This window comes from Mobula birostris, chromosome X (genome assembly GCF_030028105.1).
Source record: "Mobula birostris isolate sMobBir1 chromosome X, sMobBir1.hap1, whole genome shotgun sequence".
Lineage (NCBI taxonomy): Eukaryota > Metazoa > Chordata > Chondrichthyes > Myliobatiformes > Myliobatidae > Mobula > Mobula birostris.
Window position 1 is genome coordinate 36,832,202 of NC_092402.1, and position 22,498 is coordinate 36,854,699.

A 22,498-nucleotide genomic window follows, 5' to 3' on the forward strand; every position below is an offset into this window, starting at 1 on the left:
CTGGTCTCATCCAACCTCGGTGGAAAAAAAAAGCCTTCCTGCAGTTACCCCGTCTATACAGCTGATAATTTTATATCCTTCTATCAAATCTTCCCTCATTCTCCTACACTCCAGAGAACAAAGTTCTAACCTACTCAACCTTTCCTATAACTCAGGTCCTCCAGTCCCTAGCAATATCCTTATAAATTTTCTCTGTACTCTTTCAACCTTATTTACATCTTTCCTGTAGGTACATGAGCAGGACTGCACACAATACTCCAAATTAGGCCTCACCAACATCTTATACAACTTCACCACAGCATCCCATGAGTTTGGGGTTCATGGAAATGGTCACTGCGTTTTTGGTTTGGACCTACAAGCTCTCTGATCATTTTTTTCATCCTGCAAGAATCCAAGGATATGACTTCCACATGAGATAATAAGACACGAGAAGTTCAAAACACAGCCCACCACCTTGGTGCTTAATACTGGAAAACTGACTGCATAACTCAGTGGGTTGTCAGTCACACCAATAACTGGTCCGTTGAAGTTAACAAAGGACATTTCAACAAGTTGCAGGTAAACAAGGTGGTGAAGAAGGCGACTGGCACACTGGTCTTCATCAGTTAGGGCACTCTAAATTTCAAAGTTGGGATATTATATTGCAGTTAGGCAAGACGGTGGTACTGACAAGGCTGCATTTGGAATACTGTTCTCAGGTTTGGTCACCTTGCTCTGGGAAAGACGTAATTAGGTTGGAAATAGTGCAAAGGTGATTTACAAGGACGCTGCCCAGCTCAGGAGGCTGAGCTATGGAAAGCAGTTAAGCAGGCTGAGACTTTTCTCATCGGAGTGCAAGAAAAAGAAGGGTGATCTTATAGAGGTACATGCATTAGGTCATTCTTTTTTCTAGCGTTGGACAAACATGAACTAAAGGGCATAGGTTTAAAGTGACAGGGGAAAGATTTAATAGGAACCTGAGGGGCAACATTTTCATCCAGACGGTGGTCAGTAAATGAAACAAGCTTCCAGAGGCTGAGGCAGGTATGTTAACAATATTTAAAAGGCATTTGGGTAAGTACATAGATAGGAGGTGATTAGAGGGATGTGGGCCTAACACAGGCAAATAGGGCTTGTTTAGATGAGACACTTGGCTGGCATGGAGTAGTTGGGCCGAAGGGCCTGTTTTTGTGCTGTATGACTACAATTTGAAAAAGCGTGAGTTTTGCATTCACATAGCACCTTCCATGGATTCAGGGTGCCCTTCTTAAGTATGATAATGTAGGAAACTACACAAGCAAACTACACACAACTGAGCAAGGCCCTGCCTAGACAGTACTAATAACAGATTATATATTTTGGTGATGCTATTCAAGTATAAATACTTCAGCTTTCCGGGATACGGTGCCAGAAGATCTTTCATGTTTCCAAATAAACCTCCAGCAGAATACCATTCTGCCATTCGGGCAATTGGTTTGTTTTTCTATGTGATTAAGCACGTTCAGCTTTTATTTTAATGAGATGTTTCCAATCTGTATTAGGTCACTTCCTGTGCAGTCAGGAAGTAGTAAGTAGAAAAGCACATTGGCTAGCAGTAGGTCAGATGTTTATGTTAGGAGCAAAAGAAGTTTCTTATCTAAAGCCATCCTGTTGTTTCCCCAGCAGAGGCATTGCTTGTAAATTGATGTTATATTGTTTAGAAGTTGATCTAAAGGTAGCAATAAGATTCTGCTAAAATAGAATGTTATTTTTGAGTTTATTAGACACTAACCTAGATGCTAATGGTTTACATATATTTACTGTAGTATTTACTTGTCAGAATTTATATTTAACTGCAGGAAACTTAACTAAGTTCTCACTCACCTGTGTATATTTACTTGTGTGGATGGATCAACGGGTTGATTGCACTCTATTTTGCTGTTTTTTTGTTTCACTCCTTATTCACTCTATAATGCAATTGAGTCTGCAATAAACTCAAGGAACTAGGACGCTATACCCTGACCCTCATGTCATTTTTGAATGGAGTTTGGCTGACTGTCTAGATGATGTTACAACACCTCAGCGAGGGTAAGACGGTACTACCCTGAAGGGTCATACCACTTGCGGTCAAGTTGTTGAAGTGTGACTAAAGCCCTTAAATAAAGACAGTTTCTCAGCATCTATCTGGAGGCTAAACAGGTTCACTTTTTAGGTTGGGAGCCTATGTTCAAATGCGATAAAAGAATCTCTGTTAGAATTAATTGGACTTCATGTCCTTCAAGCTGGAACAGGACACTGCACTTCATGACTACACAGTCCAGCATGTCCTGTGCCAGCTCCAAGGATGTGAAGTCCAATTAATTTCCACACCCCAAATTTTTCCTCATACTTAGTTGAAAGCTACTACAAGTCAACAGCACTACATATAATCAAAAGAAAAATAAGAAAACCCCACCAAAAATTTGTTAATTTCAGTTGGCAGCCTCGATACTTACTCAAATATTTTTTGTAGCTGATTAATTTCTGAAATTCCACAGAAAAAGGGTCTAAAAATAGAAAAAAGCAAATGATCCTCTCACTGTTATACTTTCAGCTCCAGCAACATTAGAACACACCTTTCCATGCCTCTCAATGCCACCAATTCCCCCGAATAATAAGAGTATTCATTGCTCTCTGCATTGTCATCTCATTTACAGCACACCATATAATTTATTCCTTCAAAGTATGCTTTATCTTTCATCCTGTTATCCACTCAGCAGTTAATTTGTCTTTATGAATTTGACGCTCTGCTTAACAGAATTCCAAAGGCCCAATTTCCACTCACTCCTGCAGTGTTAACCTGCTGTCAAGAGCACTACCATGGTCTAGATTCTGCGGCTGTAACGATCGCTAACTATCAGTGTTCACTATCAATGTACTGAAAAACTGACAGCAAATTCTGCACTCTACATGCACAAGGTTAGACAAGAAAATCCCAAAGTTGTTATGCACGGTCCTCCCCCACCCCCAACCTATCCCCACACAGTTCATCGTTCCTTGTGTTAATTTCAGCATTTAATGAACATTTCATCTCCTTATAAAAAAATCTCATTGTAAAATGCTTAAAAACTTGTTTTGTTGTAAAAGGTGTGATTTTTTTTGGTATACTGGGTTTAACAAAATTATGCTCTATTCCCTCTACACTGTGTGGCTAGGCATCTATAAATTTGCTGATGACACAAGTGTTGTTGGCAGAATCTCAGATAGCAATGAGGTGGTGTACAGGAGTGAAATAGTTCAGCCAGTTGAGTGATACCACATTAGCAACCCTGCACTCAATGTCAGCAAAACCAAAGAATCGATTCTAGACTTCAGGAAAGGGAAGTTGGGAGAACAAGCACCAGTCCTCATTGAGGGTCGGTGGTGGAAAGGGTGAGTAGTTTCGTGTTCCTGGGAATCAACATCTCAGAAGATCTATCATGGGCTCAACATATTGATGCAATCACAACGAAGGTACGCCAATGGCTATAGGAGTTTGAGGAGATTTGGTATGTCACCAAAGACCCCAGCAAATTTCTACAGATATACTGTGGAGATAAGTGTGGGCATGTGGCCAATTGGTTAAGGCATTGGACTAGCGACCTGAAGGTCGTGAGTTCGAGCCCCAGCTGAGGGAACGCGTTGCGTCCTTGAGCAAGGCACTTAATCACACATTGCTCTGCAGTGACACTGGTGCCAAGCTGTATGGGTCCTAATGCCCTTCCCTTGGACAACGTTGGTGTCGTGGAGAGGGGAGACTTGCAGCATGGGCAACTGCCGGTCTTCCATACAACCTTGCCCAGGCCTGTGCCCTGGAGAGTGAAGACTTTCCAGGCGCAGATCCATGGTCTCGCAAGACTAACGGATGCCTTTCCTGTGGAGAGCAGAATCACTGGTTGCATTGCCTTTTGGTATGGAGGCTCCAATGCATAGACTCATAAGAGACTTCAGACTCAACCAACTTTATCAGGAGCATAAACCTCCCCACCATCAAAAAGCAGTGTCTCAAGAAGGACCCTCACCATCTGGGACATTCCTTCTACTCCCATCAGGGAGCAAGTGCAGGAGCCTGAAGACCTAATATTTTAGGAACAGCTTCTTCACCTCTGCCATCAGACTTCTGATCAGCCCACGAATCATGAAAGCTATCTTGCTATTCTTCTCAGCATTATTTATCTAGTTATCACAACTTGCAGTAATTTATAGAATCCATGGGAATGAACAGTCGATGTTTCAGGCCAAGGCCCTTCTCCGGGACTGGGAAGGTAGGGGGAAGATGCCAGAGTAAAAATATGGGGGGTGGGGGGGGGGGAGGAGTGGTTCTATAATATTATGGCAGAAAATGGGGCTGTCCAGGTTTCTAAAAATGACTAAGATTGAGGGTGTGATACAACAGCGAATGAAATGACATATGGAGAGATATGAGAAAGTGTCTGTGTGAATGGACCTTCACAAACACCACCGACCTAGAGTGGATCTGTTACACGACATACTAAAAGTCTTTAAAGCATCGGTGTAATTATACAGCATTAAATTCTCAAAGAAAAAAACTCTGATTCTGGTTTAAATTCCCACATCTGGTCGTCAGCTGTTTGCTCTTACCTCAGTTGGAGGATTTCAGCAAAAATGCAGCCTACACTCCAGACGTCAACAGTGGTCGTGTACCCTGAATACAGAAGGACTTCTGGTGCCCGGTACCACAGAGTAACAACCTAAACGAGAAACTGGTAGTCAGAAATACTCACCTGCAAGACAAGTTATTGCATATCAATTCATAGGATAGGGGTGTCATTCCAGTGATGGTGAACTGCTGCAGTCTGAGTGATAAATGTACATCCCCTCCAACAGCAGCACAGCATTTCTGGCCGATGATGATGAGGGAAGAAAATCCCCCGTGCTCCATCTGGGACAGTGTGTGAGTTAAAGGGGAAGATGGTGGTGTTACCAAGTGCCTGCCTCCATACCCAAGACAGTACACATATATCATATTCTCCCATGAGGGAAAATGACCAGTCCATTGAGTCTGTGCTCGTTCTCAGAGCAATCCCACCAGTCGCATTCTCCATTTATTGGTTTGTACCCTAGTCTACCTTACCTGTCTATCAACTCCCTTCGTCCCTCCCCCAGAAGTAGTTTAGCATATCCAATTAACTTATCATCACCTACCTGCTCTTGCTCTACCCCTTCCTCTCACCTCTTACTGGTTATCTCCCTTCTAGCTCTCAATCCAGATGAAATGTCTTAATCTGAAATACCAACTCTCCATTTCCCTCCCCTGATGCTGCCTGACGTGATGAGTTCCTCTAACAGATAGCTTCTTGCACCAGATTCCAGCGTCCACAATCTTTTGCAATGCAACCTACCAACCCAGAAATCTTTGAAATTCAAAGATTCAAAGCATATTTATTATTTATACAGCATACAACCCTGAGATTTGTCTCCCCATAGACAGTTACAAAACAAAGAAAACCATGGAACTCGTGCAAAGGAAACCTAACCTGCAAAAAAATAGAACAAATCATGTAAATAACAAGAAAAATACAAGCAAAAAACACTATAAAACATCAAACCAGAGTCTTTGAAACAGTCTAGGAATGTTCAGGTTAGTTCAGTTCAGTTTAGTGCTGTGTTGTTCGCTGGTGCAGGCCTCAAATCCAGTCTGCTCCAATCAAAATCGCACAAAACAGCAATAAAAAAGCAGTAACCAGAATCAGAAAAACATATAACATGAATTGTAGAGTACAATTAAACCTTGCCCAAGATTGGAGACTCCGGCACCATCCTCCATCAGCAGCAGTGAGGGCAAGAGAGACCGGTCAAATGCATGCAGATGGCGCTGAACACCTCCTTGCCTTCCGCTCTCGTCCTCATTGACTTCCATCTTCCTCAACTCTTTAATTGTCGAGAAATGGAGTCGATCATGGGTCTGCATCCCATCTCCAGGCTTCTTGGCCTCCAGGCTGCGCACTCCACTTGAAACCTCACCAAACTCCCTTGGACAGCAAAGAGCCAGGTCGCTCAATCGGCCCGAAGACACACCGTCAAAATGTAAATCACAGGTTCCAATAGCAGCAGAATCCGATTTGAAAGACGAAGAAGTAAAAGAAGCAGTTTCGTGAACTGTCTGAAGGACGTTGCTTTGTTTGTTGGCGCCATGCTCTTCTGAAGTCTTTGGGATGTGGAAGGAAAGCTGAGCACTCAGAGAAACCAATGTGATCCTAGGGAGAACATGTAAACTCCAAGCAGACAGCACTGGAGGTTGGGACTGAACCCAGGGTCATTGGCACTTTCTGGGTTAGAAGCTTCTCAGCACCTACAGCCGGGGCACTAAATGGCTATTGCAGTCACGCGCCTACAGCTATTAACTTCAGTAGTGTCAGGGGCCCAAGATGTCTTTCCTTCATATGCTGGGCCATTGCAGAGTGTCACAGGGAACATCGGGCAGGTCCAGGTTCTGTAGATCCAAAGCAGGTCAAGGCAAGGGTCATCAGCAGGGGATTGGTGCAGCCTAGGAGTGCCCCTTGGTGGTGGCTTGGTGTATGTGGCTCACATCCACTGACTGGTGGACTGGGAGGTGGAGGTCAAATGATAAGTGCTTGCTTTATTTGGGATGGTGAAGGGGACTAGTGCTTGGGAATGGTTGATTCAGATACATGTGTTGAGTTCCTGGCGTTGATCTGGGATCCGCTCAGGGTACGGAGAACACAGAACATTATAGCAGAGTACAGACTCTTCAGCCCCTGATGTGCTGATCTTTTAACCTACTCTGAGATCAATTTAACCCTTCCCTCCCACATAGACTTCCGTTTTTTCTATCATCCATGTGTCTCTTTCAACCGGTTGAGGGATCAACGACTCACATGGGTCAATACAACCTAATTTCACCATGTGTCTCTGGCATGGAAAATGGTCCATTTTCCCAGGTGGTGGTAGCTCGAAGAGCAGCAGTGAAATCGTGGGAAATGTCCACCCTGCAAACACTGCGAAAGGACAACTCCACCTGACTGGATTTCTAAACACATCCGCTTCCTTTTGGGCTTGTGAGGGGTATGTCCTCATCATCCACTGACTTACTTTCTGTTATTCCGAGGTGACTGTATATTGCTGGGATAGATGGTCGTGAAATATCAATTATTAGTGAAAGGCCTAAGTTCAGGTGAGGAATATTGGAGAGGTGAGTGGGAGTAAAAGTCAAGTTTATTGTCATACGCACAAGTGTAATGAAATGTTTGCTTGCAACAGCATCACTGATATAGGACAGACAATACTCTCAAGAAAAATATTAATTAACCACAAATAACACATAATCTTTTTTACAAGAAAGAACACAATTCTCTCTTGTAACCAAAAAAAGTAAGTCCACTGTGCTGCAAAGTGGTCATGGTGTTGCTACACTGAGGTAGTGATTAGGGTTGTGCAGATAGGTTCAAGAACTGAATGGCTGAAGGAAAGTAGCTGTACTTGAACCTGTCAGTATGGGATTTCAGGCTTCTGTACCTCCTGCCTGATGGTAGCTCTGAGGAGACAGCACGACTCAGATGGGTTGGGATCTTTGATGACGGGATGTTGTCTTCCTGAGGCAGGGATGATGATGGAGAGAAATGTATCTGTGATGTATTGAGCAGAATCCACTACTCTCTGCAGTTTCTCATGTTCCACCTTTCTGGAGTCCAAACTATCTTCACATTGTGAGATGCACCAGCAAGACAACACCACAAAAATAGGGAGTAGACAACAGGCTTACCACAGGTGTCAGTGCCATACTGACGCTGTACATTCGTGCCAGGCCAAAGTCTGCCAACTTCAGCAGGCCGCTGTTTGAAACCAGAATGTTCTCTGGCTTCAAATCTCGGTGTATCACACGGTTTGAATGGAGGAAATCTAAGCCTGTGAAGAGCTGGTGTACCATGTCCTGAATGCAAAATGGGACAATGTTAAAATCAGGTTTAGGAAAAAAAAATTACACTGCATTTCCCCACTTCCGGTAGAATTTATACAGTGGGATATTTCTGACAATTCATGTATTTGATATCCAGGGCAGTGCATTCCAGGCACCTAACAAAAAAAAACTTTGCTTGTGCATCTCCTTTGAACATATTCCTGCTCACCTTAAATGCATGCGCTCTGGTATAAGAATTTTGACCCTGGCAAAAAAAGATACTGGCTACTGGATCAATCTCCAACATTTCACAGACAGTCCCTTACTATGGGTGTGAGCCACAGTGGTGCACCATTTCCAACCAAGATCATGGAACATGGGGAAGGGGTATTGTGGTAGCTGGTCATGCTTGTCATTGCCCAATCACCATGATCCATGACTCAGAAAATCAGGACAAATCTCACTATTCCCCCAAACTACAACTCTAGAGATTTCCAAGTACCTAAGATGTCACTCCAGTGCCCCGTGGGATCACCAAATGGATGGATCTGGCTGGTTAAAGATGTGGAAAGTATCATCAGCTGGTCATTACTTAAGTTAAATGGACTGCAATTTGAAAGGGTCAGAGGTAGGGGAGGGGAGCACATCCAATAGTATGGGATACATTTACTACCAGCAACCACTGACCAGTACCTACATGCCAAAATCTTCCAAACGCAACAGAAATCAGGCATGATTTCAAGATTTCCCTGCCCTGAACGATTCTCACTAAGATTGACTATTTTTCACAGTTTTCCAATACACAAGGACTCTGGGATGAGAAAACTGTTTCAAATTCCAATGATAACCCACCTACCTTTACTTTGTTCTGAAGAAGCCCTGGCTCCTGAACTTTTGCAAGGAACACTGATAAATCCTGCTCGATGAGTTCAAACACTAGTATCACTTTCATTGTCTGATCCGTCTGGTGAATAAGCTCAACATCAAACAATCTGAATAATAAGGGAGAGAGTCTTCACAGCAGCAAAACTCAATTTTGTCTAGAAAACCTGCAGATACTAGAAATCCAAAGCAACACACACAAAATGCTGGAGGAACTCAGCAGGTTGGGCAGCATCTATGGAAATGAATAAACAATTGATGTTTCGGGCTGAGACACTTCTTCAGGACTGGAAAGGAAGGAGGAAGATGCCAGAACAAAAAGGTAGGGAAGGGAAAGGACGATGGCTAAAAGCTGAAGCCAGGTGGGTGGGAAAGGTAAAGGGGTGGCGAGGAAGAAATCTGATAGGAGAGGAGAGTCAACCAATGGAGAAAGGGAAGGGGGGGGGGACCCAGAGGGATATGATAGGCAGGTGTGAAGAGGTAAGAGGTCAGAATGGGGAATAGAAGAAGAGCAGAGGTGTAGGAATTTTTTTTAAATCGGAAAGAGAGACTGATATTCATGCCATAAGGTTGGAGGCTACCCAGATGGAATATAAGCTGTGGCTCATACTGTCTGAATACAATCTGCTGAAACACAAAGAGGCATCATGTACTTACAAGTTGATCCTTGCAATAATGTCACACTGTAAGTTTTAGGTAACCCATGTTTAAATATGCTGCTAGAATGCACGTTGTCTAGAAATGAACCATTAAAGCTAGAAATATCACAGAGAAAATCTGCAGATGCTGGAATTCCTTGCACAACACTCAAAGTGCTGGAGGAACTCAGCAGGCCAGGCAGCATCTACAGAAAAGAGTACAGTCGACATTTCCGGCTGAGACGTCAATTGTACTCCTTTCCATAGATGCTGCCTGACCTGCTGAGTTCCTCCAGCATCTTGTGTGTAAAGCTAGAAATATGGTTACTTTGGACCCATTTTACGGAGCACTTTCATTCATTCCGCTGTGTTGTAAGGAAATGGCACAGTGTCAGAGTTAGTAAACTTGTTGCCCCACAGCTCCAGTGATCTAGGTTTGATCCTGACCTCAGAATCAGAATCATTATCACTGACCTACAGTACTGTGTAAAACTCTTAGGCATACATATACAGTATATAGCGAGGGTGCCTAAGGCTTTTGCACAATACTGTAGTAATTTAATGTATTGCACTGTACTGGTGCCACACACACAAAAAAAACAAATTTCACGACATATGCGAGCGATGATAATCCTGATTCTGATATGGGTCTCTATTGTGGTCTAAGAGTAGGAAGGGGGCAGAGAGAGGGGAATCATGGTTGGGAAAAGAGGAAGGAAGAAGGGAGGAAGCACGAAGCACAGAGAGACATTCTGCAATGATCAACAAACCAATTGTTTGGAATCACCTTACCAGGTATCTCAGGGCTGGATGTGTCTGCACATGCGCCACACTCCCACACCTGTTACTCCTTCTCTGCCACCTGTCCCACACTCCTCCCGTGGAGCTCCATCCTCGCCATTCACAATGCCCTTTGCTCCCGCCAGATTTACAAACTCGCTCTCCGCTCCACATTGACAAATACAGTATTGTGCAAAAATCTTAGGCACCCTAGCTATATATATATATATATATATGTGCTTGAGACTTTTGCACAACACAGTATGTCATGATTTTTTTGTGACAGCAATATATTACGATACAAAGAAGTCACTGCAAGTTATAGTCAATCAATACTTCGAGCAAAAGAACAATACTTCAAATTGTGGACTCTACTATCAGGGGAACAGACAGACGTTTCTGTGACAGAGAGAGTTTCTGTGAGACTCCATGATACGTCCTTGTTGCCAGGTCAAGGATGTCTCAGAACGGGTACAGAACATTCTTAAGGGAAAGAGCGAGCAACCCGAGGTCAAAGTCCATATTGGTACGAATATAGGAAATGAAACAGTATATTACAGGAACAGACTCTTCAGACTACTGTGTACATATTGACCATGAAACCCATTTAAACTAATCCAATTTGTCTGCAGTGAACTGTGTCAGAAACAGAATCAGAATCAAGCTTATTATCACCAAAATGTGTTGTGAAATACGTTGTTTTGCAGCAGCAGCAAAGTGCAATACACAAAAAAAATTACTGTATTTCCAATTTAACTTACACACTCGGTGGTCACTTTATTAGGTACATCTGCCGATTCGTTAATGCAAATATCTAATCAGCCAATCATGTGGCAACAACTCAATGTATAAAAGCCTGCAAACATGGTCAAGCAGTCCAGTTGTTGTTCAGAACAAACATCAGAACGGGGAAGAAATGTGATCAAAGTGACTTTGACCGTGGAATGATTGACAGTGCCAGATGGGGTGGTTTGAGTTACTCAGAAACTGCTGATATCCTGGGATTTTCTCACATAGCAGTCTTAAGAGTTTACAGAGAATGGTGCAAAAAAAAACCCAAAAAGCATCTATTGAACAGTAATTCTGTGGGTAAAAATGACTTGTTAATGAGGGATCATGGGAGAATGGCCAGACAGATTCAAGCTGACAGGAAGGCAACAGTAACTTAAAGTTCAAAGTAAATTTATTATCCAAGTACATAATGTATATGTCACCATATACAACCCTGAGACCCAGGCTTAAGAACTCCATTTGGATTGGAATGCAGTTGTTGTTGCTCACTTCTATTCTTTACATGATTTGTTTTGTTTTTTTTTCTCTTTCTCTGTGCACATTGGGGGTTGGTCTTTTTTTAATTAGGTTCTTTCGGGTTCCTTGCATTGCAACCTCCTGTAAGCAAACAAATCTCAAGTTTGTATAATTTATACATTCTTTGATAATAAATGCACTCTAAATCTTTGAGATTCATTTTCTTGCTGGCATATTCAGTAAATCCAAGAAATACAATAGAATCAATGAAAGACCGCACTCAACAGGACGGACAATGTGCAAAAGGCAACAAACTGTGCAAATATAAAGATAGAAGAAAATAATAATAATAAATAAATAATAACTATAAAGAACATGAGATGAAGAGTCCTCAGAAATGAGTCTAAATGTTGTGGGAGGAATTCAGTGACGGGGTGAGTTAAGTTGAATGAAGTTATCCCTTCTGGTTCGAAAGCCTGACGGTTGAGGGGTAATAACTATTCCTGAACCTGGTAGCGTGAGTCCAGAGGCTCCTGTGCCTTCTTCCCCAAGGCAGCAGCGAAGAGAGCATGACCTGGGTGCTGGGAGTCCCTGATGATGGATGCTGCTTTCCTGCAACAGTGCTCCTTGTAGATATACTCAGTGGAAAGGAGGGCTTTACCTGTGATGGACTGGGCTATATCTGCTACTTTTTGTAGGATTTGCTGTTTCAGGGCACTGGTGTTTCCATACCAGGCTGTGATGCAGCCAGTCAATATACTCACCTATAGAAGTTTGTCAAAGTATTAGATGTCATTGTGAATCTTGCTACTGTGCTTTCTTTGTAATTGCACTTACGTTCTGGGTCCCAGGACAGATCCACTGAAATGATAACACTGAGAAATTTAAAGTTACTGACCCTGTCCACCTCTGATCCCTTGATGAGGACAGGCTCATGGACCTCTGGTTTCCTCCCCTTGAAGCCAATAACCAGCTCCTTGATCTTACTGACATTGGGTGAGAGGTTGTTGTTGTGGCACCACTCAGCCAGATGTTCAGTCTCCCTCCTATATGCTGATTCGTTGCCACCTTTGATTCAGACAGTGCAATCATCAGTAAACTTAAGTATGGCATTGGAGCTGTGCTTAGCCACACAGTCATAAGTGTAGAGCAGGGGGGCTAAGCACACAGCCTGGTGGTGCCCCTGTACTGATGGAGATTGTGGAGGAGATGTTGTTGCTAATCCAAACTGACTGGGGTCTGCAGGTGAGGAAATTGAGCATCGAATTGTTTAAGGAGGTATTGAAGCTATTTGATTAGTTTTGAGGGGATGATAGTATTGAATTCCAGGCTGTAGTTGATAAAGAGCATCCTGATGTATGCATCTTCACTGTCCAGATGTTCCAGGGTTGAGTGAAGAGCCAATAAAATGGCATCTGCTTTTGAACTGTCGTGCTGGTAGGTAAACTGGAGCGGATCCAAGTTGCTTCTCAGGCAGGAGTTGATGTGTTTCATCACCAACCTCACAAAACACTTCATCACAGTGGATGTGAGTGCTGTGAGATAGTCACTGAGGCAGGTTACCACATTCTTAGGCACTGGTGTAATTCAACCCTGCTTGAAGCAGTTGGGTGCCTCAGATTGCTGAAGCCAGTGGTCAAGATATCGGTGAACACTCCAGCTAGTTGATCAGCACAGGTCTTTAGTACCTGGACAGGTACCCCATCTGGGCTGGATGCTGTCCGTGGGTTCACAATGCTGAAGGATGCTCTCATATCAACCTCAAAGACTGAAATCACACGGTCATCAGGGGCCATGGGAGCTTGAAAAGCCTTTTCCATATTTTGACGATCAAAGTGAGCATAGAAGGGATTGAGCTCATCTGGGAGTGAAGTCTTCTTGTCACATATATCGCCTGATTTCACTTTGTAAGATGCAATAGCATTCAAGCACTGCCATAACTGTCAAGCGTCCTTCATTGATTCAAGTTTAGTCTGGAATTGCCACTTTGATTGTGAGATGGCTTTCCTGAGATCATACCTGGACCTCTTGTACTTTACTTGGTACCACAATATTGGTGTGCAGAAGAGCATCTCTGAATGCACAACACATTGAACCTTGAAGTGGATGGGCTACAGCAGCAGAAGACCACAAACATACACTCAGTGGCCATTTTGTAGATACAGGAGTTAGTGTACATGGGTTCATGAACAGTTCAGAAATCTGATGGCAGAGGAGAAGAATCTGTTCCTAAAACATTGAGTGTGGGTCTTCAGGCTCCTGTATCTCCTCCACTTGATGAGGGTCCTTCATGATGGGTGCCACCTTCTTGAAGCACCACCTTTTGAAGATGTCCTCAACGTGGGGAGGTTTATGTTTGTGATAGAACTTAGTGAGTCTACAACTCTTTGCAGCCTCTTTCAATCCCATGCACTTGCAGCCATCACGCCAGGCAGTGATGCAACCAGCCAGAATGCACATCCACAGCCACTGTACATCTGTAGAACTTTGCTAGTCTTTGGTGAGATACCAAATCTCTTTAAACTCCTATTGAAATAAAGCTGCTGGTATGATTGCACCAATGTTTTGGGCCTAGGAGGAATCCTCTGAGGTGCAGTAACTTGAAGCTGCACACCCTGTCCATCACTGACCCCTCAATGAGGACGGTGCTGTTTGTTTGGAATCCATGCATCCTTCCTGCAATATTATATCCAATTCTGATTTTGTCCCATATCCCACAGACATGTATTAAGCAGGTTAACTCACCACTGTTAATTGCTCCTGGCATGTCAGAAATAAAATCTGGAGGGAGTTGATGAGGATGTGGAAAGAATAAAATGGAATTAGCATAGGATTAGTGCTATTAGGTGCTTGATGGGCAAAATGTCAGGTTGACTCTAAGAAAGAAGTTTAGTTCTACACTGAATGTGTAGCATTCCATAAGCACTTCCTCTCACCCAGCCACTTCTCCCTGTTACAAAATCCGAACATTCCCTTAAGTGTTTCTCTGCCTTCTGCAAAAATCTCAGCTTATTTTTGAACCCAGACATTGATCACCAAGCACCTGATTTGCTGCTGAGATCAAAGTTGCACAAAATGAATTGGAACGGTCACTGTCAAAATTTTGACCCTCTTGCTACAAGCCAGATTAATTGGGCAGCATCAGGCAAGCCTCAAACAAGGACTGAACATGTGCTGGTAAAGGTTAACCAACATTTGCTCCAAATTATTGAAATAAAGTAGGCTTTGTGTCTGCTTCCACTCAATAAGATCATATCATTCCCTGCGCCTTATGTCAAATTTCCTGCTTAATCCCCGCATTTGGAATTCCTTCGTGATTACAAACCTACAGATTTTAGCCTGGGATATATTCAAAGATCACAGCTTGTTGGAGAGCAGAGAAGTTTCTCTTCACGTCAAACCAAAAGGACCAATCTCTTATCTGGACTATGTCCCTCATTCAATCTGAGAGACACAAGCACTTGTCAGAATTGTATACAGCTCATTCTTCTGAATTGCAAGGTAATAGATGTAACCACAGAACAATGAATGTGGCTCATTCTGAATCCTCTCCTGAGGAATGCGTCTCCATTTCCTTCCATCTGGCAAATGAAAACCCAAACATGGGATTTTTGTACATAAACTACAAAGACCAGCATAGAATAAAAATTTAAATTGATGAAAAACACTTCTTTGCATTATGGAAGAATCTGTTGAAAATCAAAATGATTTCAACTATCCTTCATGCAACCACAGACAACTTAAAACAAGAAACTTAGAACTTCAACTGACAAAACATACAATTCTTATAATATAGAAAAAGACTGTAATAATCTAGTCAGACTAACAGATTTCCAGGACTAGTGGATTTTACTCCTAATAATAAAACTTTCAATTAATCTATTTTAAGAGTATAACAGTTTCCAGTGAACGCACAGCATTTGAAAGGGAACAAAGTAGAAAGCGCCCTGATGTGTACTAAGAAAACAAGGCACCAACCTCTTGGTGAACTTAAAAGATGCACAGGGACGCCAGTGAGCTTAAAGGGAGGGCAGGAATCTGAATCCCAGTGTCTTTAAAGGGGTAAAGGGGCTAGAACCCTGATGGGTTTAAAGGGAGCAGGGAAAACGCAAGGGAAAACAGGGGTTAGTTTAAAGGAAGTGCAAGAATTGTGCTTAAAATGAGAATGGTAATGGGACCCCAGTTTATAGCGAACAGAGGAATGGGACTGTATAGTGAGCAGGGGAATGGGACCCCAGTGTGCTGATAGTGAGCAGAGAAATGAGACCCCAGTGTGTTTATAGTGAGCAAAGGAATGGGACCCTGATGTATTTATAATGAGCAGAGCAATGGGACCCCAGTGTTTTTATAGTGAGCAGAGAAATGGGACCCCAGTGTATTTATAGTGAGCAGAGGAATGGGACACTATTGTGTGTATAATGAGCAGAGGAATAAGACCCTGGTGTCTTTGTAGTGAGCAGAGCAATGGGACCCCAGTGTGTTTATAGTGAGCAGAGGAATTGGACCTTAGTGTGTTTATAGTGACTATAGGATTGAGGCCTCAGTAAGCCATTTGCCAAACCATTGAGATTTCCAGGATTGGAATTTTACTGTATTTGGATGGTAGAATTATAAATATTATTTTCCTGAAACATCAGGGATAAGTGGGAGAACATTCACCAGATGAAAGGATTGTTCTCTAAAGAACTGAGCAGGTTGAACCTATACTCATTGGTATCAGAAGAGACTTTATTGAAATATATAAACTTCTGAGGGACTTAAGAGAGTTGATGGTGAGAGATGTAGATTTTTTGGACTACTACGGGAAATGAGAATGGGAACGGGCAAAAAATAAATGAAACTCAGATAAAATTAGATCACTCTTAGTGGTAGAGAAGGTATGAGGGAACTATGCCTATTCCTATATCTTATGTTCTAAGTTAGGGGTCGCCAACCCGTCGATCACGATAAACTGGTTGATCTTTAAGACTTTCCCAGTAGATCCCGAAGAAAAATCAAAAATAAATACACAAATACAGTTGTAATGTGAGCATTATAAAAGTAATACTAATTAGGATAATGGTAATATAACAATATTTTCGCTAAAAAGCTGTTTGTAAAGAGAGATTGTTTCCGGGTTGCGGGGGTTTAGTTCTGTTCTTTCTGCCCAGTGCGCATGTGTGTAGTTCCCCCGCCATGCACCGCGTTTTCAGCGTAGCCTGTGCTGCATCAAAGTGACCAATCAGGTCAGAAAAAAGTACAGACTGTCACAAACATCGATACACAGCAGTGTCCCCAACCTCCGGGCCGCGAAGCATGCGGTGGTGCAGCAGTAGTCGGGATGCACACAGCACATTTTTAAGAAAAAAAGCCGAAATCAACAAGCTAATTAATTAGGTGCTGCCTGGCACGTAAATGTCGGCCCAGATCAGAGGCGATGCGATCGGCAATCGCTCGTGATATCCTGATAGCATGGCGGAGGCTCCATGAAAGAAGGCGAAAACATACAAATTCCATCCAGAATGGGAAGAGGAATTTCTATTTACCTTGGTGAAAGACAAGTGTGTACGTATGTTGTGCCACCAAACACAAGCACTGTCTAAAAGAGGGAATCTGGAGTGGCACCACAACACCAACCACCAGGAATTTAAAGACACCTACCCCCCAACGAGCGCAATTCGTGCCTAGAAAGTTGAGCTGAAATCGGGGTTGAAGGCCCAGCAATCGTTTTTCACAAAACATGCTGCTCAAAATAAGGCTGCTATTGAAGCATCATTTCGTGTAAGTCACCTTTTGGCTAAACACGAGAAGCCTTTTACAGATGGCGATTTATTCAAGGAAGCAATGGTCATTACCGCAGAGACTGCTTTTAATGACTTTAAAAACAAAAACGACATCACAACCGCAATACATAATACACCGCTTGGCTCTGCAACAGTGACAGGGAGGGTAGAGTCACTGTCAGAGGACGTGGATTGACAAGTGTTAAAGGACTTGTCACTCTGTGAATATTTTTCACTGCAGATCGGCGAATCCCTGGATGTAATGCAAACAGCTCAGCTTGTTGTATTTGTCAGAATGGCTTTCCAGGATTTTACAACAAAGGAGGACTTCCTCACTCTTTTGCAATTAAAGGAGAGAACGAGAGGTGAGGATATTTACAATGAGTTTAAAAAATATGTCCGTGAAAATGACAACCCCATTCATAAACTGGTGGCAATAACTACTGATGGGGCCCCAACAATGCACGGTGTGTGCGTTAGTTTATAGCACTAAAAGACACTGCCTACTTTAGGTCAACTTATCTATGTGAAACTGCATTTTCACAGATGAAAATTATTAAATCTAAGTACAGGAGCTGACTTACTGACAGACACCTCACTAGGGTTGCCAACTTTCTCACTCCCAAATAACGGACAAAAGTAGCAGTCAGATCCCAGGACACTTGTGCTTACCCCGAGAAAGACTACCATGACCATGAAGCCTTGCGCGGGCACCTGTGTGCGCACGCGTGCCCATTTTTTAACCCCACGAATCGGTTTTGGCTTAATCTTCATAATTTCTACTTTATATAGGCTGTGTATTTATCATATAATTCCTGCTTTTACTATACGTTAGTGTTATCTTAGGTTTTATGTGTTATTTTGTATAACTTGGTATGTTATGTTTTTGGGTCTGGGAACGCTAAAATTTTTTTTCCATATAAATTAATGGTAATTGCTTCTTCGGCATAAAGCATTTCAGCACGAAAGGTTTCATAGGAACGTTCTACCCTAGCGGGGGGAATACGGGACAGTTGGCAACCCTACACCTCACAGACTGTCTCAGACTGGCTGTCTGTAGTTATGAGCCAAATTTCAGGGAACTAGCAGAAAATATTCAGCCCTAGTCATCACACTGAGTGCAACAGTCAATTTTTATTCATTTATTTTTCGTGTTGAAATAAAATTAAATAATGAAACTTAGAATTAAAGGTGTGAAGTATTGTAATATCTTTAAAGAAAGACAGCTATGGCCTGTTTGATATTCTAGTTACAGTGTTTACTTGTTTGAATTAATTTGAAAGTTTGACAAACGTATTTTGTGTAATTCAAATACAATTCACCCAAATAAAACGCCTCAAATTGGAAGTACAATCTGAGCTGTTTTTTCTCTAAACGATTTAGTAGGTAGATCTTGCCTTTCACTGAGGTCCAGGTAGGGGATCTTGGCTTAAAAAGGTTGGTGACCACTAATCTATATCATATGGTCTTATGGTCTAATGTAGCCTTCATGAATCTATGTGTATTAAATGGCCTACTTACCTTTGGTCCTGTCAACTGGACAATTCCTTTTTCATCCCGGAAGTACTTGCATTTCATCTGGAGGCTATCCTGCTCAAATGGACAGCTTTTCACTCGCATGAGAAATTGATACAAATACTAATGCAACTCTGATTTTCACTTTGGAAGTCCAAAACCTAACCATTTTATCATTAGTATTTATATTCCTTATCCTTGACTTTTACTTTAATATTGAGTAGACAGATTACCTTCTCAAAGGCTGACTTTTCAGCCTTAAATACAGCTGTCAGAGCAGAGAAACATATTCATGAGAGAGAATATTAGGAAACGTTAAATCCAGCAGTTGCACATACTTAATTTGAACGTATCAGGGTCCCATTTCCTGCATTCCCTTTACACTCATTGGGGCTTTGTCTCCAAGCTCCTTTTAAACTCACCAGACCCTGATTTCCATGCTCACTTTAAATTCACCAGGGTCCTAGTTTCATACTCCTTTTAAACTCACCAGGGTCCTGATTCTCGTGCTCCCATTGAACTCGGTAGGCTCATAGTGCCTAGCTCTGCTCATTCGGACTATATTGTTCCTTCATCGCAGGGTATGAGCTCTGGAATGGTCTCCCCATCAGCTTTGCAGGCCTACCTTCAGAAGGACTTCAATGGTACAAGATGATGTTCCAGCTCCATCTTGGTATTTGTTTATTATTATTGTTACTTGTGTCAAGATACAGTGAAAAGCTTGTCTTCCATACAGTTTATATAGACTAAATCATGACACAGTGCAGTGAGTTAGAATGAGGTAAAACAATAACAATAAAGAATAAAGTGTAAAAGCCACTGGAAGAGTGCAGTGCAGGTAAACGGTAAAGTGCAAGATCATAATGAGGTAGATTGTGAGGCCAAGAGTCCATCGTATCATACAAGAGAACCATTGGAGAGTCTGATAACAGTGGGATCAAAGATGTCCCTCAGCCTGGTAGTATGTCCTTTCAGGCTTTTGTATCTTCTGCCCAATGGCAGTGGTGAGTAGAGTGAACGTCTAGAGTGGGTGAAGTCTTTGATTACGCTGGCTGTGTCACTGAGGCAGCAAGAAGTATAGATGGAGCCCATAGAAGAGTGGCTGATTCCAATGATGTGCTGGGCTGTGTCCACAACCTTCTTTAGATTTTTGCAGTCACATACAGGGCAGTTACCATTCCAAACAGAATGCTTCCTATGGTACATCGACTAAAAGTTGATAAGAGTCAACGAGGGCATACCAGATTTCTTTAGCCTCATGCAGAAGTAGAGGCACTGTTGACCTTTCTTGGTCGTGACATCAATCTGGTTGGACCAGGACAGTCTGTTGATGATGATCAGAACTAGGAACTTGAAACCCTCAACTCTCTCAACATTAACACCACAGGAAATAAAGTAAGGGCTGAGGACACAACCTTTTGGGGCATCAGTGTTTAGAATAATCGTGGCAGAGGTGTTGCTGCCTATCTCTACTGATTACAGTCTGTTTTCAAGGGACATTTAGGGATGGGCAATAAATGCTGGCCTTGTAAGCCTTATGTTCACCCCCAAAAACTGGAAAGTCACTGCAGGAATCCAACATGTGCACAGCAAGCTCTTATAAACCGTATAGTAACAATGTCTGTAGTGGTACTGGCACATGTTCAGTACTGCAATGGATTATCCATCTTGATTTTGTGTTCCCAAAACCAAGTCCTAATTTCTGCATTGGGACTTGAACCTATCACTTTAAACAAAAGTAAGAATTCTAACCCGTTGATTTATTCCACCCAACTCCCTCGTGCAGAAGTACACCTGCCTGGTTGATAAAAGCTCGCTGCTGCCTGCAAGTCTGATTATACCATCTTTCTGCTCAAAAAGAGGTGCATTTGTATTAGCAGCAGGGAAATCAATCAGAAAAGAAGGTCCGAAAGGATTCGGAGTTAACACACGCAAAATGCTGGAGGAACACAGCAGGTCAGTCAGCATCCACGGTAAGGAATAAATAGCCGATGTTTCAGGCCAAGACTCTTCATCAGGACTGGAAAGGAAGGGGGAGAAAGCCAAAATAAGAAGGTGGGGGGAAGGGAAGGAGTACAAGTTGGCAGGTGATAAGCGAAACCAGGTGAGGGGGAAGGTAGGTAGGTGGGGGAAGGAGGTAATAGGTGTTGAAGAAGAAGGAACCTGAAAAGAGAGGAGAGTGGACCATCAGAGAAAGGAGGAGGGGCATCAGAGGGAAGTGAGGAGAAGAGAAGGGGTAAGGGGGGAGCCAGAAAGGTGAATGCAAAAAAGAGAGTTGGGTAAATTACCATAAATCAGAGAAATTGATGTTCATACCATTAGTTTGGAGGCTACCCAGATGGAATATGAGGTGTTGCTTCCCCAATCCAAGAGTGCCCTCACTGGGGGAGTAGAAGAGGCCATGGATCGACATGTCAGAATGGGAAAGGGCAGTGGAATGAGCAAAGATTGGGTAAGTTAATAATCTTACCTGATGATGTTTGGATGGTCAAAGAGCTCTAATTGTTTTAACAAAGCCACTTCACGAATTACAACCGTAGGGATGCCCTCTTGTGTTCTTGGAATTGCTATCCTTTTCAGAGCCACACATTTCCCATTACTTTGCAGGTCTCTGGCTTTGTATACTTTTCCATACGCTCCTTCTCCAATCTCAGCCAGGAGCTCATAGCGGAAAGGATTACTGTTCTCCATCCTCAACCAGTGAGCAGTTGAAGGGCTGTCCATCACTACCTGAAAGAAACAAACCTCATTATCACTGAAACCCAATGCCACTTCAAACATGCCAATCAGAACTTTGAAAATCTTTTGGAACAACAAAATATCAAGTCGTCACTTTTTATTGTCATTTCGACCATAACTGCTGGTACAGTACACAGTAAAAACGAGACAACGTTTTTCAGGACCATGGCGCTACATGAAACAATACAAAAACTACACTGAACTACGTAAAACAAAACTACACTAGACTACAGACCTACCCAGGACTGCATAAAGTACACAAAACAGTGCAAGCATTACAATAAATAATAAACAAGACAATAGGCACAGCAGAGGGCAGTAGGTTGATGTCAGTCCAGGCTCTGGGTATTGAGACTGATGGCTTGGGGGAGAAACTGCTACATAAGTAAACAGCTGAATGGCGGCGTCCGGGATTCCGTCGCTTTCCGTGCTCCCGCCAGGTATTTCATTGGAGTTGGATGTAGTCCAATTTATTGTCCAGGGAGTGGACATTGGAGAACAGAATGGACGGGAGAGCCAAGAGAAATATTTAGTGAAAGCAAGTATTTTACGTACACAGATAAAATGCAGAGTAAAACATATGACACCTAAGCACGTAGGATCAATTAACAATAAACTTTTAAAGATCGAGGCCACAAGAAACTAGCAAATTGATTTATTACACTGGACAACTAATTTTTTCTGAAGTGTTGCTTCCTCAGAATTTTTTTTTGTTTATGATAGACCTCTTGCAGCCAAACACAAATATAATTTCAGACTACTTGCATCATGTAGGAATTTGGAGAAACAAGAAATGAATTTTTATTGAATATAATGTCTTTACTTGCCTACCGGTGCTGACAATTTGCAATAGTTTAACTAAGCTAAAAATGTTTTGTTGATGATTTTCGTTTGCTTCTTGCTTAAGTATCTAACAACAATCACCCAGCATTGATGGATTCCAGTTGCCTTTATACCGTTTCTCCATGGCTGCAACATCCTGGTGAGACCTTTTACCATGCTCGTCACTGATAGCACCAAGATTTGCCAGGAAGAAGTCTAAATGGGAATGCAGAAAATGGATCTTTAGTGACATGTTG

The 22,498-nt window shown here is 42.5% G+C and overlaps 1 protein-coding gene across 2 annotated transcripts in view; it reads right to left on the bottom strand.

Moving 5' to 3' along the window:
* The window catches only part of LOC140191707 (cyclin-dependent kinase 6-like), a 34,525-nt gene extending 13,124 nt beyond the window's left edge, over positions 1-21,401 (bottom strand). The window contains exons 1-5 of one of the 2 annotated variants that reach the window (XM_072249364.1): positions 21,151-21,401; positions 8,712-8,847; positions 7,721-7,888; positions 4,579-4,688; positions 2,454-2,504 (exon numbers count right to left, since the gene is read on the bottom strand). In XM_072249364.1, coding sequence (XP_072105465.1) covers positions 2,454-2,504; positions 4,579-4,688; positions 7,721-7,888; positions 8,712-8,847; positions 21,151-21,371 — 686 coding nt within the window. In that variant the 5' untranslated portion in view covers positions 21,372-21,401. The remainder of the gene's footprint in view (positions 1-2,453; positions 2,505-4,578; positions 4,689-7,720; positions 7,889-8,711; positions 8,848-21,150) is intronic. The other variant, XM_072249365.1, reaches the window with a different exon arrangement.
* Between the last annotated feature and the right edge of the window lie 1,097 nt (positions 21,402-22,498).